General features: G+C 40.2%; 1 protein-coding gene across 1 annotated transcript; it reads right to left on the bottom strand.

Moving 5' to 3' along the window:
* Positions 1-1876: 1876 nt before the first annotated feature.
* khnyn (KH and NYN domain containing) lies at positions 1877-17910 on the bottom strand. The gene is given in 11 exon segments (XM_055025233.1): positions 1877-3608; positions 4537-4638; positions 4890-4997; positions 5563-5659; positions 6030-6160; positions 7045-7605; positions 7607-8904; positions 11017-11151; positions 15766-15911; positions 15914-16032; positions 17676-17910. Coding segments are annotated over 10 exon segments (3039 nt in total). The 5' UTR covers positions 15996-16032; positions 17676-17910; the 3' UTR covers positions 1877-3229.
* Between the last annotated feature and the right edge of the window lie 403 nt (positions 17911-18313).

Genomic DNA, 18313 nt, shown 5'->3' with positions numbered 1-18313 from the left:
ACATCACCTCTGATTTAGAGAGTCGAGAGCATATTTGGCTGTGTTGCCTTTTCAAATCTCACATATTTATACCTCATCCGTGTCGTTCCTCACTGCTGGCAAGGGTGATAATTGTGTCACATGATTTATTGTTAAAAGAAAAAAAAACGGTTCCCATTAAACATATATATAATATACATATATATATATAAAGGACCTTAATGTGTGTCTAATACTAACAAAAATAGCATTTATTTAAAAGTTTCCATTTTCCTTTTCAATAACCACACAGAGTGCTGCACGTGTTACATGGCGGAAGGTCTTTATAATTATCAGCAGGCTTTAATCTCCATCTATAGAGGTTCAAAGGTCTCGTTCAGGATGTTCCCCAAAATAGACGTGCTGACTTTTTGCTCCATTGTTGCAGGCCTTGCCAAACCGGTTCACTGTGAATCTATTCTCGGAAAGACGCGGCACAGGATTCTCTGTGAAGCTTAAAAAATTTTAAAAAAATCCTTCCTGTGTAAACACGAGTATGCATTGTGTCATAGTTTTTATGTATTTTATAGAAATAAAACAGAAAGTCACAGTAGCAGAGCGCCAGTCACTGCATCTGCATCCCTTTTTTCAGGCTGTAGCCTCGTCTTCTGATTTGGCCAAACTCCACAACTGTTGATTTGGAGTTTGGCCTCATTTCAAAACCAAAATTCTGGATAAGTTCACTTTAGTCATTCCGGTTTATTGGGCAAAATGGGGCTTTGTTCACTGCAGCTTTTAATTCTCTGAAAGTCGTGGCACTTTGCAGAGAGGTTCCTCAATTTAGGGGCTGAACATGAAACTTTGGCAGCAGAATAGGAAGCAGGTTAAAACAGGAAGCCGCTCATGTGGATTTAAAGGAACAAGCATTGTCTCCATGTGAAGCCTTGTAGGATCAGCCTTTTTTTTTTTTTTACAACATATTTGATCACAAGAAGCTAAAAAAAAAAGTTTAAAATAGATTTCGACAAAACAAACATAACAGTTGTGTCTTTGTCTTGGATTTTGTTTCATTCTTGAAAACTACAGAAGAAAAAAATATGTACATATATTCTTATCCGATAAATAAAAGTGACGTCGACCCCTGGTGGACAAAGCGAAGCACTGCAGGTTTAGTTCAAAGTTTTCTAAAGCGGATTGTTTTTGTTTTGTTTTAAACCAGTCGGAGAAGATTCCAAAATCATGTGCAAAATTAGCGTGCATGTCAATTATGTCAAAGTAAAAACAAAGCAACAGCAAAAAATAAATAAATAAATAAAAACTAAACTTTTGGTGTTTGGCCACTTTTGGTGTTTCGGTTGCAGCTTTTAAGCGTGTAGTTCATTCCCGGAACTTATTCCTATTACTCTTTTTCTGGAGTCATAATGAATGTGATCAGAAAAATTGGCAAATTTGAAAATACTTTGCCAGAAATGTACCACAACAGCTAAACACGATGACGTATGTACAAGCACACACTTCTCAAAAACTAGAACAGACAATTTGAACTTTTGAACTCAGTTCATCTCAACCCCGAGATGAACCGGTTCCTATTCTCAAATGGCTTTCCTTGAAGAAAAGAAAGCCATATTGGCCTTCCATCTCATCCTATAAGTTTGATTTTCTTCCCGATAAAAAGATTGTCAGGGCAAAACGAGTTTGCAACTGCGATTAAAGAAATCAACCGGATGTAGGAATATTCATATTTTGATGGCCAACAGTAAAACGGCAACTTTAAATATTGAAACTTGAGTTCATTCCACCTGCCATTCCAGTTGCCATTATCTCTCGTGAACACAAGTCTGTGGACATTATTGTAGACGGTAGTGGGTTTGATATTTACATTATTTTCACCACAAACAGGATGGAAAACAAGACAATGGAAATACCACAGGAATAACTTTAATAAGCTTTTAAAAATGTACAGATGTAAACACAGAAAGTAAAATTATTTCAATAATCAGTGAAAAATTAGTGAGATAGTGACACGTAAATAAACAAAAAAAAAGATCTTGATTTTCTTTAGTCTCTTGGTTTGGTCATAGTTTTGTGTACGATTGTCAAACCCAACTCTATTAAAAATAAAATAAAATGAGGAACAAAATGTACAAAATGTTGCAGGGTTTGGTTCAGTGTTTCTATAAAGAGTTTCAACCTACGCCGAGCATCACATAACAGCTGTTAAATGTAGAAACAGAGGACGTTTTTTTGCATTTCTTCCTCAACAATAAAATCGTAATAGTCAGAAACCTACCATTTGTTAAAATCTGTGTCAAACACTAGTTATTTTGTTTTTTAAAAAAGCCCCAAAAGTTGTAAATATTTTTAATTCAAGATCCACCGATTGTCAGATGTTTACTTTGTTCGCTCATTAGCATGCTAGCACGGCCTAGCGTGCTAATAATTAGCCCTTTCACTCAACTGATTGAAATCTAATGAAGAAATTGGTGTTGGAAGCATAAGAGGTAAAGAATCTCCTTGCTTAGCAATTATGAACTGAAGATCAGAAATAATTCAGTCAACATCTTTTGAGACATGCAGACCAAACCAAAAAAAATTAAAAATGTTGCTAGCTTTGTATTAATGAGTTAGTTTCACACCAGCTCTATGAGAGTAAGAGTCTGTTTGACAACTTTCAGTCGAGGGATCCAGAAAAGTGTAACCTACTAAACCTGAACCATTTGCTAAAAACAGAACACGTCCTTTGACGTTAAACATTTTATCGGAGAGATTTTCCAGGCATGTTCTCCTCATAACTAAAAACTGGATTCATAATTCTCCACCACTAAGTCAGAGCTTAACACAACCAGCTGCTACGGCCGCCAGTAGCAAATCTTCATAGCACAAATGCTATGCAGAAGTTGGGAAAATTTATCTCTGAAATCAACAACAATTGCAGTCTTACGGGCTCATAATTGTCGCTTCATATCTATCTGGGAAATGATTCCAGGCTCACAGTGCAAAGCGCCAGTTCTTATTTTAAGTTGTGGACTAAAAGCAGGAGCTCAGATAAATATTAAGACTTGAACATAAAAAGGTCCGGCAAAGAGGAGGCGTGACGTTCTTGATGATTTGTCTACGCTTTCGTTGCATCTTCCAGATAATGCGTGGGTTAATCTGTAATGTGAAGCTGGAATTGCTTTGGTACAAAACAAAGCCATTTATCAGGAAAACGTTTTATCAAAAAGGGGGACAAAAAAAACAACAACAAAAAAACTTATAAATAAGGAGATTTCTAGTCCTTCTGCTGCTCTAATATGAGATCAGAAAGCACATTTATGTCTCTCTCTGCCAGATGGCACTGCAGCACCAGCGTCACCATGTTGTCCTGTCCCTCGAAGATGTTGAGCAGCTGCTCCCTCAGGTGAGCCGTCTCCTCGGGGTTCCTCTCGGGGGTCACCATCATCCTGTGGCCGCCTGCCCCGAGCTGCCTGTGCTGGCTCTCCGCCTCCCACCTCCGGCCCCTCCCTCGGCCGCCGAAGGCTGACGAGTCCACAGCGCCCCCGGGGGTTCGGTCGCGGAAGTTCAAGGGTTCGGTTTGGGAGCGAGGCGGCTTGGTGGAAGGAAAAATGCTTGCTAAGCCGGCGAACGAATGATTTCCCGGGTCGGGAGACCTGAAGTGAAACAACAAATGAAAGGAAGATGGAAATAAGCGATGGTGATAATATCAAAAGTGACGAAAATCTGCCGATTCCCATGTCGATGCAAAGATATCGCCCGTCCCTAGAGAAAACTAAACCAAAAAGACTTGGTTCAACAAAGTACTGACCAGTAACTACTTTTTGGAAAAAATAATCATTTTAGGAGTAGTTTTACAACACTGTACTCTTTACTTTTACTTGACAGATATGATGAACTATCGCTACTCTTACTTGGGTAAAACCTCTGGATAACATCGGCTGATTTGAGTAACTCGATCAAATGAAGAACAAACACGTTTTAGCCAAAAAAAAAGCACCAGATTTAGGAGCGCATCTACAGTTTTCGTTAAAGTGAGACTTCTTGTTCAAACTAAGATGGACTCAAACTAATGCAAAATGGATCCATTTATTTTGCACAGCTCTTGGATTCCCTGACAAACTTTGTTGTTTTGCTTCTATCTGCCAAGATATTTCAATGTGAAAATTATACAGAAATCACTAATATATTGTCACTGGAAGCACTTACCCTGTTCTAACATATACATATGTACCAGAACTTGTCTCTCTGATGACATTATTGTAAAATATTAAATCAGATGAACTGATCCAGTACTCAGTTCTTGAGTAGAATTTTTATCAAATTCTATCTTACCATTAATAGAATAATTTCGTGGATGGAAACTCTTTGTTTTTACTTGAGTAAAAATATTTTGATGTAGTTAAGTCCATCCATTGGGTATTCTAGCCATCTGTGGTTCTGAGATGGGATGTCTCCATTGTGGCAAAATGGACTCGGATGAATGCCGAACACATAAAAATGTTATTTGCTAACTCATGTTTTCCTTTCTATCCATGTCACACCTGTGCAACACTGTTAGCCTCCGACTAGCTGGTTTGTTACCTATGCTCTGAACGTAAGAAATCGTCCAGGTGAGGCCCTCCTCTGCCCAGCGGGTCATCCGGAACCATAAAGAGATCGCCGACAAATGTGTATTGAAGAAGTCTGAAAGAACAATAAGAGATGGATTAGAGCAACAGCTTCTTCTCTAGAAAATTAGACATAATCTATTCATTAACTCAACTAGCGAATAGCATCCAATGCTACTAGACAGTAGTTTGGAATTAAATTAGTCCCTTGCTGGGTTCTCTGATGGAAACCAACTTCAGACGTAATTTTTTGGAAGATTCCTGAAGGCAACAATCCAACTCTGAGTGGAAAATGGCAAACGTCACTTCCCGAACCTCAACCGTTACCTCTTTTTGATGATGTCCCTCCATACAGGCGACTCATCTGAGAGGTCTCTCAGGTTGTCATTGGTCACTATCACTCCATCGTTTCTTTGTGCTAGCTGCAGTATCAATCTGTGGGGGAGAAAAGGGAGGGGAAAACGTCACAAGAACGGGACCGGCTGCCTCACAAAAGTATTTACACCCCGTAATCTTCTCCACACGCCGTCACATTTTAGTGCCAGTGTTTTTAATGGGATTTTGTACTACAGAAAAACACGAAGTGGAGCATCAGAATTAATGATTTTGTCCTTAAGAAATATTTGCAAGAAATTAGGCAATTTTTCCTCCTTCATTAAGCCCCATCCAAAATCTAAATGTGGAATAAAAGAATTAGAAAAACAGGTTGAACACAAAAACATTTTTATTCTGCAAATGACTGAAATAGCTCCTTTTTGTGGCTCTTCATATCAATAATGGATTATACTTTGTGTACATTTCCGCAATCACAAGATTGATTTATGCGCTACGATGTGTTTCTTGGTCAATCACATCCAGTCACAATAAAAACACACTGAAGTTTTTGATTGTAGTTTGACAAAATATGGGAAAGCACTGCTCTCACCAAGCACACACACCCCCCCACACACACACTCATAATACAGACAGGTGTTCCTTTCAAGCAGCAGTATATATCTACCTGTCATCATAAGAGCTGATTCTCTTGCCGTGGACCTCTCTGGAGGGGGTGTAGGAAAGCAGGCCCAGGTTCTGCAGGTCCGTCATATAGTGCTGCTCTGAGAAACAGGAACAAACGACACCATGTTTTGTCTTGTCAGACGGGGGAAACATCCAGGCTCAAGGGAGCACGCACAGCAAGGACGCTTCTCGTTTGGATTTTTGTTTTCTTCTATCGCTAGGCTTCCAGTGAACTCGCGCTCTCTCTGATATACGGTAAGCTCAAGGTCACGTTTGCAGAAGTAAAAAGGTTTCATTATTCGAAATGACACGTAATCATTATTTCATCCCCTCAGCAAAACGTTTCCACAATGAAAAACAAACGCAAAGGTCTTCTTGATCAGAGTTTATCTTTTTCTGTTGAAAACAACTGAACTAATTCATTTCGGCAAAAACAAAACCACAAAGAAGATGATGACCAACTGTTACCTTTTATCCGGGGGTCGTTCTTCTGCCTCCACTGCGGCACCAGAGCGCTGATGTTGCGATGGCCTCTGTCCCAAAAATGCTGGACGGCCAGGGCAATTCCTCTGCAGGAGAAGAAATGACCCAACCCGTGACTGAGGAAGACCCAGAGAGAGACCGTTAGAGGATTTCTGGAGCAGGTCTGGATCATAGCAGAGCTTTTCTTCTGCTATTCTCTAGCAAATGAAGAAAATGTAACTATTTAATGAGAAAATTATGTGTGATCATCTGGCACTCTAACATTTCAAATCATCTGCTGTGTCTTCACACCGGGGAAGTCGTTTGGTGTGGGCCAAAAGAGGACTTTAAAATAAAGCAGACTTGCAAACAAAGCAGAAATTGACGCAGAAAAAAAACAAACAAACATTCAAGTCCTGCTTGCTGCATTTGTGCTGATATTAGAGCCATTTTGAACGTTGAGAGGAGAACATGAAACGCAGGTTTTGCAATGTTTCAAATTTTAGAATGATATCAGCAAATGCGTGCTGCAAGTTGAATGAGCCGAGATGCTCTGACTCACATCACGGCAGCAGCAACATTGCTAATCAGCAAATGGAAGATCAGGTATGATTCAGTCTAATGAGAACATGCAGTAGTAGCATTAGCAACACTAAGGGAATCATTTTTACTATAATGCCCAGCAACGGTGGCTCGTAAAGTCCAAAAGGACGTACGATTCCTGTAGCTGGTTTGCATCGAGTCCGGTCTTTATTCACCTTAACAATTTGTTTGGAAGCAAACAGAGATAAACTCAAAAAGTGGGTCTGGGTCCGCTTGTTTGGTTTGCACCAGGATTGATGTGTGTGTGCGTGTTCACAACCAGACAAAAGGTCGAGATCAACAGGGGAAACGTTCCTGAGGCGTACTAAGGAGTTGTGTTATAATGAAAATATCAGCAGAGGAATCCAACAATCTGGAAGTTGTTGGGTTAAATGATTCCTCTCATAAGTCTCAAAGATGCCCTTGGGCTACTTCTCACCTCATTGCCACGTTGCTCCCGTCGATAACAATTGCCCTCAGGTTCGGGTTTCCAGGTTTGTCCGTAAGCTTTAGCTGAAAGGGGGTTTGAAGACCCTCCAGGAAGCGCTGCTCCCCAGTCACCACCACGGAAGAAGAAGGTGATATGAAGCTCCGTTTATCCCTCGCTCTCATGGAGGGCGGGTCACTTGCGAAGAAGATGTTGGACAGAGCTTGATGCTCTTGCTTTGAGGAGATTGCAGAGTGGCGCTTTGAGTTTGGCACATTGATGTGAGTTTGATGCGTTTGCTTGTTTGTGGCCGGGTCGGGCCTGTAGGTGCTTTGGCCCTGTTGCTTGTTGGGGTGAAAAGTCATTGGAGGGCCTAGAGACGAGGCGTAGGTAGGCATGGGGGGCCCCTTAACGTCCTGCAGGACATCTTGGTTAGATCTTAACGTTTTTAAAGGCTGGTTTAACTGTGAAATGGGTTGATTAGGGACGAGATGCTTTGGTTTATTACTCCAGGCACGCAGGTCGGATTCTGCTAATTCTGTAGACCGCTTTGGCTCCTTTGTTTGTCCTTCATGGATCTGTTTTTTCTTTGTGAATAAAAAGCTCCCCTTTTCCCTCAGTCTCAGCCAGTCCAAGATGCATCCATTCTTTTTCCACCAAGACATCATGATTCTCTCTTGGTTCTTTCTTGGCACCTTCTGTCTCCTTGCTTTCCTTTTTCTGCAGCTCTAGAAGTAGCTGGTGAGTGGAGCCCTCAGCCAACATGCTGTAGATTTTGGTCACATTCTCCTCAGTGTACCCACACGTAGCAGCTGCTTTCTTCATTACCCCTAGAACAAAGTCTTCCTGCTGTTCTGCCTCCTGAACGTCTTCGCTACCCCGTCCTTGAGAGTGTTTGTGATTTCTTATCGCCACCTCCTCGCCTCCTACTTGTACTCCTTCAAAATCTCCGTTGCTATGCTTTATTTTACGCCCGGCTTCCTCTGTATCCTCATTCTCTTTGTGCTCCGTCTCACAGGGCTGCTCTTTTCCCTGGTGCAAAATAACACCGTCTTGTTTTTTTGTGCTTGTACCGCTACATATGTTCTGCTCCCGGTCGCTGAGATCCTGCTCCTGTTGAACTAAGTCCAGAATCTGTGACGCCTCTTTAGGCCCCGTTTTTTTAAGAACACGTTTTACAACATCCTCCGTGTACCCCATGGCTGTGAAGAACTTTAGAAGAAGCCAGAACTCCTTGTTTCCCATTGACAACTGCCACTCTGGCTCTTCACTGTCCCCTTGTCCTTTGCCCGCCTTGACGCCAGTTGCCTGTTTCTCAAGCTGTTCCTCTTCCCCCACTTCCTGAGGAGAGTGCAAAAGTCTTTCCTCGGCTCCTTCTGCCTTCCCTCTGGTGCCTACAGGAGAGAAAAAGTCTTGGAGTAAGGGGTCCTTTGCTGCAGGGTCGTAAGTTGTAGCCTTCCCTTCAGCCCATCGATCAGCGTCACTGAAAGGGTCGGGGAGTGTTTTCATAGAACTACTGGCTTTGTCCGAGTCGTCTCTGGAATCTTCGTGTGATTTTGCACCTGTATTGTCATGCATCAGTTCTGGGCTTGGACTCGATCCAAGGCCCGATTCTTTCACCAAATCCAGAAGGATTTCCTTCACAGTCCCTGGAAGTACGAGAAGATCCAGAATGTGTCTGTCCTCCCATTTCTCCACCAGAGTTTTGAAGGCCCTTCGCGAATCCAGGGACTCGCCCAAGACTCTGTCCCCCATCTCAGTGCGTTTGGACTGGGTGCCTTCATACCTTGCCACTAGGTCTGTGATCAGTGAGTAGGCTCGGACCACCGGCTCGGCCAGGCCCGACACGAGCAGGAATCCAGGCGAGCCCACCTGTTTGGTCAAAACAAATTACATTAGAGTCAGTCAACTGAAAGCTCCTAAGGACTTGAACAGATTTTTTTCTGTTTAGTTACTGGAGCTCAATTATTTTTGCTTTAGAGATTATAAAGGAGAGACCTAAAGAAAATTTCTTAAACCACAATCAGTGGTAACTTTGGGTTCTTTTGAGAGCGAGTCATGGAGTTGATGTGTACAGAGTTGCCTTTTTATCTGTTGCTGCTATAGAAATCTTTCATATAACGAGTGATAAGTCAAAGAAAAATCAATAGGAAAGTTTTTCCTCGTGTTTCATTTCTCCTGTCACAGTTTGAGCTTACATGTTGTACATTTGCAGTTTTTGTCACACCATTGTGTTTCTGACTTTCTTTCAATGGCGCAGACATCAGACGACAACAACGCTACAGACATTTCTATCCCACTCCTAAGCATAATTACGTATGTTTTTGGATACGTAGAAAAATTCTTGCTGCAGCTCTCCTAAGCACCAATGCAACAAAACCGTGACTTCTCGATGACCCAACTCAATGAAAGAACACTTTCTTTACATGCCTCACCAAAAGGCTTGAGGTGACTGAATAAAACCTACTTTCTGATTTATTCAGCAAACCATTCTCTGACCACTTGGGGGCATTTGTAGACCATTAAGATTTAACTCCCAAATAAGGAAATCTTTAGTATGAAGAACTAGATCAGGGGTGCTCAAGTCCAGTCCTCAAGAGCTACCATCCTGCAACTATCAGATGCATCCCTGCTCCAACACACCTGAATCAAATGAATGGCTCGTTACCAGGCCTGTTCATAGCTGAGCCTGGTCTACTGGAGTAAGGCTGCAACTAAAAGTTGCTGGACGGTAGCTCTCGAGGACTGGACTTGAGCACCCCTGAACTAGATAGAAAGTAAGGTACCCGGTCATGATTCAGCAGAACACTGTGAATTCCACATCCTTGATTTCCATACATGAATCATATGGGATGACATTAAGAGATGTGGCTACTTTAAATGTGACAGGACTTGATGGTCAACAGAATTCTCAATTTCTTCCCTTCTAAATCCTTTTAAATTTTGCAACAAATGTTTTTCTTGTGGTCTTATTCAACTATACGCATGGTTTCAAACAAACACTTGCAGCAACTTACTGGGGGTGTTGATGTGAGCAAAAAGTCTGAAATGATAAACTACATCACTGTCTTTTTTTGTTATAAGATTCTGTTGGTAGAATTGCCTTTACAGAGCGGTGTGTAGACGGTCAATTTGAAAACAACCATTTCTTCTGTCACTTTAATCTTGGTCAAACAGCTGAAAGGAGTAAACATTTCGTTGGTACAAAATTTCGCCGTTATGTTGTTATTTTCTCTAGATTTAACACCATGGAAAATCTTCAAAACTCACATCTAAAAAGGAAACTTTTGTGAGGTCATTTCCAAGTCACTTTTTTTAATCAAGCCTTTTATTTAATAATGAAAAAGAAAGCAATCGGAAAGCAAATTTCCCTTAAGTTGCATATTTACTTTTGAACAAACCTGTTAATAACAGACGAGAAATTCCCGGCTACTCTTTTTCTAGTCCAGGCAGATTTATTGCTGAACAGCATGTGTCTCAAGTTGAGCTGGTGATGCAACACTGAAGTTAAGTAACCATGTAATTTTACATGTCATTCTTAGATATCACAATGTTGCTCAATATTAGTGTTGCACCAAAAAAAAAAAAAAAAAAAAAAAAAAAAAAAGCATGACACACAATGATAATTGGGGAATTTGGTCTATTAATCACACCGACTATGGCAACATTTATTTCTCATAAATTGGAATTCTAAATATAAAGTCCCATTTAGGGTCATTTGCAATTTTACCTTTACATTTTGATGATTAATAATCAAAATCTAGACATTTGTACATTTTCTAATACTCAGTGTGACAGCTTTCTAAAAATATATATGTCTCTGGTTTCTCCTCAACTTACAGATCAGACTCAAAACATCCAAATAATTACTGGATGTGAAGCAATTGCCACAAATGATGGTCTCTGTTAAATAGATATTCAGTAGAAAATGACTGGAAAGGTTTTAGTTTGGACATGATCAATATGTGAATGTTTGCGACTTACCACGATGAGCGCTGAAGTGTTTTTGATCAGGCTGTCCATGAACAGCCCTCTGGCTCCACAGAAGATGCAGTGAAGGGCCCCGGGATACGAGAGCTCCTGCTGCACCTCCTGATTTACGACTCCCTTCACAAATAACTAGAAGAGAGAAATATTTCAGTTCAGTCATGTGTTTTCCGTTTAAGTGACAATAACTCTACAGCCCCACACTAAACGTAATACAACCTGCCCCTGTTATTAAAGTATATTTATTATCCCATAAAAATGAAACATAGACAAGTTTAGACCTTCTATTTTTTGGTTCTATGTTAGAAAGCATGAAAAGTCACTTTTACATAAATTATTCTTTTAATAAAATGTACAACAAAACTCCTGTTGGAGTGTTTATAAATCCTGAATGAGATGGACTTTCTAGTAATTTTCTAATTCTATGAAAACTGATAAAAAGTTGGTTTCTTTCATGCCTCACTGTGCCTCAAGACGACTGTTTTGGATTAAAAACCAAAGACCTAAATACGTCTTCCATTATTCTTGAACAACATGGGCAACATGACACAATCACCGAAATATTGTTTGTTCACAACACAACAATATCTTTTATAACTCCGTTATATAAAACAAAAAACGCAACACATATTCATACTGCTACTAAAATTATTCAATACAGGAGTTATCTTTTGTAAAGGGAAAGTGTTCAAGCTTTCCTTCAGCCTGCTGACAGGCAGTACACAGCAACAGGTGAGGGAGGGTCAGTGCTCCACCACTGCAAATGTCTTTCGGTCATTCTTTCACTCTTTTTGGAATCGTTCTCAAAGGTCTTCAAACTGTGGGGGGACGGTGTGATGGAAAATGTTCTTACTTGTGAAATGGAAGCTTTTAATACCATTTTATACAGAAGGCCAGGTCACTCCGAGGGGAAAAAAGGAGCAACAGGCGTTAAGAGCAGGGAGCAAAAACTAAAGCAAAGCAGAAAACCTACAACGAAAGGAAAAATCTGACAAACAGAATGAGAAAAATTGAGCACAACTGCACATAATTTAAGGCACAGCTTTAGATCACCAGGTTACATAAGAAGCAAAACAAAGAAAGCAATTAGTGACATAACGTCAGCCTCTCAGCATGATTCCCTACACCATATTTTAAAGTCACTCTACTTGCTAATAACATCCCAAATGCTACTGACAGCATTTAAGCCCGTCTTAACATTTTAGCTTATTAACTTGCCCAATTTTGCTTGCATAATAAACCGAGTAAGTATGTGTTAGTCAATTAGTGATACTCCAATATCGTGATACTCCAAATATCGCTGACTTCATCTAAGCTAAACTTAGCGTTGTTGCTAATGTTAGGCGTGATTTAGGTCCAACCAGTACGCACACTTTGACAGACCCTGACATTTTGAGAAAACAATAAAAAATAATAATAATTAAATAATCGAGAAAATGATGGAGTTTAGAGTGTAACAGGCGTTCTGATAGGCTGAGGGTTTAGGCAACGAGGCAGGTTGAGGGAGCAGCACAAGGAGATAAATATTAAGGAGATCTCTCAATTTGGCCAACATATGACTTAGGCAAAAATGCTACGAGGCTAACGATGAGCAGATTCAAGTAAAATCCAAGTACAATTAAAATCTGATTGACCTTTGATGAGCAGTTAAAAATAACCTACAATTTATAACTCTTCAGATTTACTCTTTTACAGAGTAAATTTGTAAAATAGCATCCAAATAGCAGGATGCTATTTGTCAGAATAGCAATTTGCTATTCTGACAAAAAAAGAAGAACAAAAAGGGAAAACACCGAATCACTGGAAAGGTCAGGGCACCAAGCTGCAGGTGAAAGCAACCTGGCTGCTACCGGCTCACAAACCAACACAAACACAGGAAACAAAACCGACTGTCAGGTCAAAGCAATGCTGTGATTACATCTACCACGTCTGCACCCAGGGTGAAACGAGAACATGCCACAGAACAGGAAATACTAAATGCACAAAATGCAAATCCAGAGATTCTTTTTTTGTTTGTGTTTTTTAAGAATATTATCATCCTGAAACCCTCCTAGCACTGAGGTGGATGACGCTTTTTCCAGTAACACATTTTATTGGACGATAAATTGTCGTAGAAATTATTGCGTTAAACGATAATATTGTTGTTTTGAGACCGTTTTCATGTAATATACTGACAACGGCATGATAATGCAAGTTTGCCATTTCAAAGACCAATCAACTTTAATTTGTACCCTGTAACACTGTAAACTGCAAATAAAAGACATTTTAAATATCCAGAATAAACAAAACAACAACCAAAAACAATAAATAAAAAGGAAATATAAACCACATATAATAGAAACCAGAAATATTAAGAATTGAAATGTCTGTACACAAAGTCTGTCCTTCAAATAATATTAATCATCAGAAAGGAAATTATTGAGCTCCTTTTAATTCATCATGTGTTTTTTTTTTTGTTGTTGTTGTTTGTTTTGGTCACTTCATGCCAAATATAGCCAGTTTATTATAACAGACTTTTTGTCTAAAGTCCAAAAATATGTGGTAATTAATATAATCTACTAACAAAAGAAGGCTTTTGTTAGTAGATTATATTATATAAAGGTAAAATATTTTTGTGTTTGGTGGTCATAATCTGTCATATTTCATAAGAGCTGAGACGATCATGTGGGAATTGAGTCTAAGAGCGTGTAAAGTGAAATCTCTCAAAAACTGTCAAATAAATTTCACATAAGATTGAATACTTTTTTCAGAATTATTCTGATTTACAGCCTATTGTATATGTTAGAAACTGTAATAACCTGACATACAAAGATAAATTACATAGTATAGAAACATTTTCTTTTCAAGTGTAAAATGATCACATTTGGGTTCAAAATGGGGGAATAATTTGGCAAAGGAGCGAACTGATCTGAGGCAAAATGTGGGCTGTTTTTATGCTTCGGATCGCAAAACTGAAAATGATCTTAAAGATAAAATAGATTACAACTGAGTAATAACAAAAAAACACAAAGAAAGATTCAGCAACAAATGCTTAGACACTTCCTGGACACCAGATGTGCCGCTGTCATGTGATTGTGCAACAACAAGCTTTGCTGAGCTGAACTGATCTACAAATGAAGTGGCCAATTTTCCATTAAAACAATCACTGTTTTCACCAGTTGCCAGACGTCTCCGTTGAGCTACAATAGTCTTACTGTTGAGTCAGTGAGCTGCCTGCAACTTTGGGCGTGACACTTCTGGGTGTGAAGCCCTGTTTAAAAACTAATCAAGTCGTCTTCCAGAAAGGATGACGCTTCTTTTAAGTTGGTTGCACATACAGTATGTATTGGAACATCTGGGTGGATCTGCATACTTCTTGCACAGTTCACAAGACAATTAATCAAAGGTAAACACAGACCCAGACGTTCAGGTATGAAAATACCTAGAGATGCACCGGTCAGGGCGCTACTGGCCATTAACTGGCTCTTAGACCTGAACTTTCTCACAAAAACAGGAACTACAATAACTTCAAATCCTTTTTGTACATTTGTCATTAAAAGGTATAGCAATTTTATTTCCAATAAAAGCGTAGCTTCCTAACACTGATCGCATTTTTACTAGACTCAAAACAAAGTAAGCATTAAGAACATGCTTTGTTAACACATTTACAGAAAAAGACTTTTTTGTGGTTTAAAGTAATTAAAAAAGCAGAAAATATTAACTCTTCAATCTAGATCACTGAAGATTTCTGGCCAGCTGACTGGCTGTCTTAAAGAAGCGTTGATATCAATGCGTATCATATCACTTACAGGTCCTATTTACCTTAAATACCTAATCCTTTTTTAAACAAGCAATTTTAGTGCTGATCTGTTTAAGAGACTAATTCTAGACATTATTGTCCCACTAGAAAATTCAACCCTATTCCTCAGAATTGCAGATTTTCAAAGTTTGTAGACAGAATCCACACTTGCTTATTTAGTTAATACCCATATTTAGTTGGTTACTTATTTCAAAATTCAAAATAAGTAAATCTAATTTTGAGAAAATGCATATAGCATTCAAGAAAAAGAAAAAAAAAGTGGGGGCCTTCCCCATCTCTAATATTAAAATGAGGCTAATTAAGCAGCCGAGCATCTCTCAGGGTTAAGAAGCTTAATTATGCAAGTATAGAAACGGGTTTCGGTTCCATTGCTGTCAATAACGATAATAATAATATTTAGAAAAAAAAAAGTATGCTAACCCTAACAGCGGCTTGTTATTCACCATCTCCTGCCAGCGCATGCAGATAAGCTTTAAAACCCCCGACTTGAAAAGTCAGACTGGTTTCAGAGTGACTCATCCAACGTGAGCCTGTCGATCGACGCTTTCAGAGGTGCTCTGCTGAATTTACCATGCTAACCATATCGAACCACTGACTTGTTCAGCTTAACTGCAGCATTAGCTTAGTGAGTCATGGTTCCATTTCACAGGCTTGACAGACACCACATCAGATTCCGATCTCCAGATTGTCTACTGTAAAGACCTGGTGCCCTTGCTTTGACCTACATTCAATGTGTTCAAGGTGAACAGGCGGTCGGGCTACACATGCCAGTACCTCAACTCAGACATCCAACTACTTCCAGCAATGTCGCAAAAACTTGATGCCGTGTGTACGTCATTGTTTGAAACCTTCCCCACAATCAACAAGAACATGCAACAGAAGGAAAACGTCCAAGTAGCAAGTCTTCATTGAACAAAACACCCAAAAACCAGGAAAAGGCGTCTTACTTTGGCAGCTTTCACGTCGGTGCTGAGGCCTTGCAGCTTCAGCCATATCTGACCGTTGTTCCCGTTTGGCAAATCGTCCGCTCCGATTCCAAATGTCACCCTGAATATTCGCTCCACGGTGCTGTGCAGGGAAGTCAGAGATCCCGCAGCATCCCGGCGCAAGCAAACTCATCCTCGACCTCTGGATCTCCGCTCCCTCCTTCACCTCCACTGCTCCTTTTACCGTCCATCGTGTGGTCTCAAATCGGTGGCTGTGAGTCAAGCATACTGTGAAAAACAAAAACAAAATATCCGCTGGTTAGGTTGAGTTTAAAAATTCTGTTGGGATTAATGGTTCCTGACACCAGCCGAAGCTCATTTTCGAATCGTTGAAGAATACACCAAAAAGCAGAACATTTAAACGTAATTTAAGCATCTGGTTCTGAGATGGGTTCATATTTATGTAAATAAGACGCCTAAATTATGAATGAATTCTTCATTACAGAGTCTGGTAAGGTGTAGGCGATAATCGCACTGCTATGGAGTCCAAACCCCTTGGTTAGATGTCACTCTCTTCAGTGTGGATCCTGTAACTAAGCAAAAAATTTTAAACTGTGTCTCTTCAGGTTTCACCGACTCAAATGCAGAACATTTTAAGACCGGTATTGATGGAGTGTCAGACCTATAGCTCCACAGAAATGTACAAACTTTGTCCTAAATAGACAGATAAGAACAACACTTAAGAACCGTGATAAGCATTAAGGGCTAACCTTGTCTTTTAATGAAATTAAGACATTTTAAGACCCTCATTTTGGATACATAAATTTAAGACTTTTTATGACATCGTGTATACGTTAGCTACATTTAGTATCTGAAAGGTGCTTCAAAAGTGAAGTCAGCATTAGATGTTATTTTAAAAGGAAATTGTTTTTCTAGGACAGGTGTGCATACAGTCGTAGTTCAGTTGGGCTGTGAGACAGAGGAGGAAGGGTAAATGGGCCAACACAAAGTTGTTCTGTTATATTCTTTAGAGCACTCCGCCTCCACATGCTGAAGCTGGAAATATCGGCTGCCTTCACAGAGTCTCAAAGTGAATGTAAGAATTTACGGCTTATTCTCGAGAAATACACCAGGAGACTTATGTTTTGGTAATGCTCAGCTAGCAATTTACTAATATATGAAGTTTTAAAAACGCTCGAATCAATTAACTTTTTGACTGAACAATAAACCTCAGTTTTACAGCTACTGCTTTTAATCAAACGCCAATAAAGGCTATCAAGAAATCCCTCCGGTGCTGTTCTTACAACTTTTTGTAGTTTTTAAAGACAAAAAAAAAAAAAAAAATCAGCAAAAATCAGTAGCAGCAGGTAAGAGATTTACAAGATCGGTGCATCTCTAACTTTACGGACGGTTTGATAAATTAACATACAAAGGAGTTAATCGATGTATCAAAACAGAAAAGTGACCATTTAAACAAAGATGCATTGATTATTTCAGCTTAGTCATCGCTTAACTGAACATATATTTTTAAAAGAGTTAAACTGCTGATAACAAAACTCAAGCGCTGTGAACCCAAAGAGACAATCAGGGGACAACAACCCCAATGTATTGTATTACATTGTAATATGGCATATTGTCAATGATGCCTGAATGCACTCACAACACCAAGCTCTGCAATTAGGTGACATTTCAGCCATCAAAGCCCCAACCACCTGAAGGGATCACAGGTCATGTGATTTCACAGTAATAAGCCAAATTGAATCACTTTTAAAGTCTAAGCAACAATGAAACTAATCCATCAGTGTTGTGCTTATCTTCCTTTCTGAATAATGACGGATGTTTGGCATCCATTTGCTTCTGCTCAACCAAACTCCGCTTAAGCAATCTGCCCCCCCCTCACACACACACACACACACACACAGAGTACTTACAGCAATAGCCAACATGACGCTTTCATGAAGAAATCTAAACTGAAAGCAGCGTTATAGACTTGGGCCTGTGAGGCAACACGGCTTCTGAACGCTCGGATCTCTGAGAGAACGTTCCTGGCAGAACTCAAACCAGGAAACAACCGCGACCCTCGTGTCGGAGACACAACAACATAACTTCAGAAGAACTTTCAACATTCATCCAAGTCGTCAACGTTTCATTTAGGGGTGTTGGGGAGGGGGGTACCTTACGTTAAGGTCGTAAGAAGTCCTGTGCGTCGGTTTCTAAGAGCAGCTGGTTGCCCAGGTCTTCCGCAGTCATAAAACAACAACAAACGAGCCGAGAGTCCAAAGTTCCGCCGCGCAGCCTCGCTGCTCGGCGGGGAGGAGACGGACGGGAGACTCGAACAAGCGGCTGTCCCGGTAGAGCTGCGGGCCCGGACCCGAGCCGCGCATCACATCGGCGGCGAAAAAGCCCGAAGACACACCAGAGCACCCTCGAGTGAATGGGGATGTATCAGCGAGAAGTCCCCCAACACACGCTCACTTTCAACTTCACCATCTGGTTCGTGCAACAGGTGGTTCAGAGAGAAGTCGAAATATTTCAACCACCTCTTTCGCCCCAAGCTGTGCTGGTGCAC

The sequence above is a fragment of the Poeciliopsis prolifica genome, unplaced genomic scaffold, assembly GCF_027474105.1.
Source record: "Poeciliopsis prolifica strain line A6 unplaced genomic scaffold, Auburn_PproV2 SCAFFOLD139, whole genome shotgun sequence".
In the NCBI taxonomy this organism is placed as follows: Eukaryota; Metazoa; Chordata; class Actinopteri; order Cyprinodontiformes; family Poeciliidae; genus Poeciliopsis; species Poeciliopsis prolifica.
Note: the sequence above shows the minus strand (reverse complement) of the source record. Positions and strands in the feature narration are given on the sequence as shown.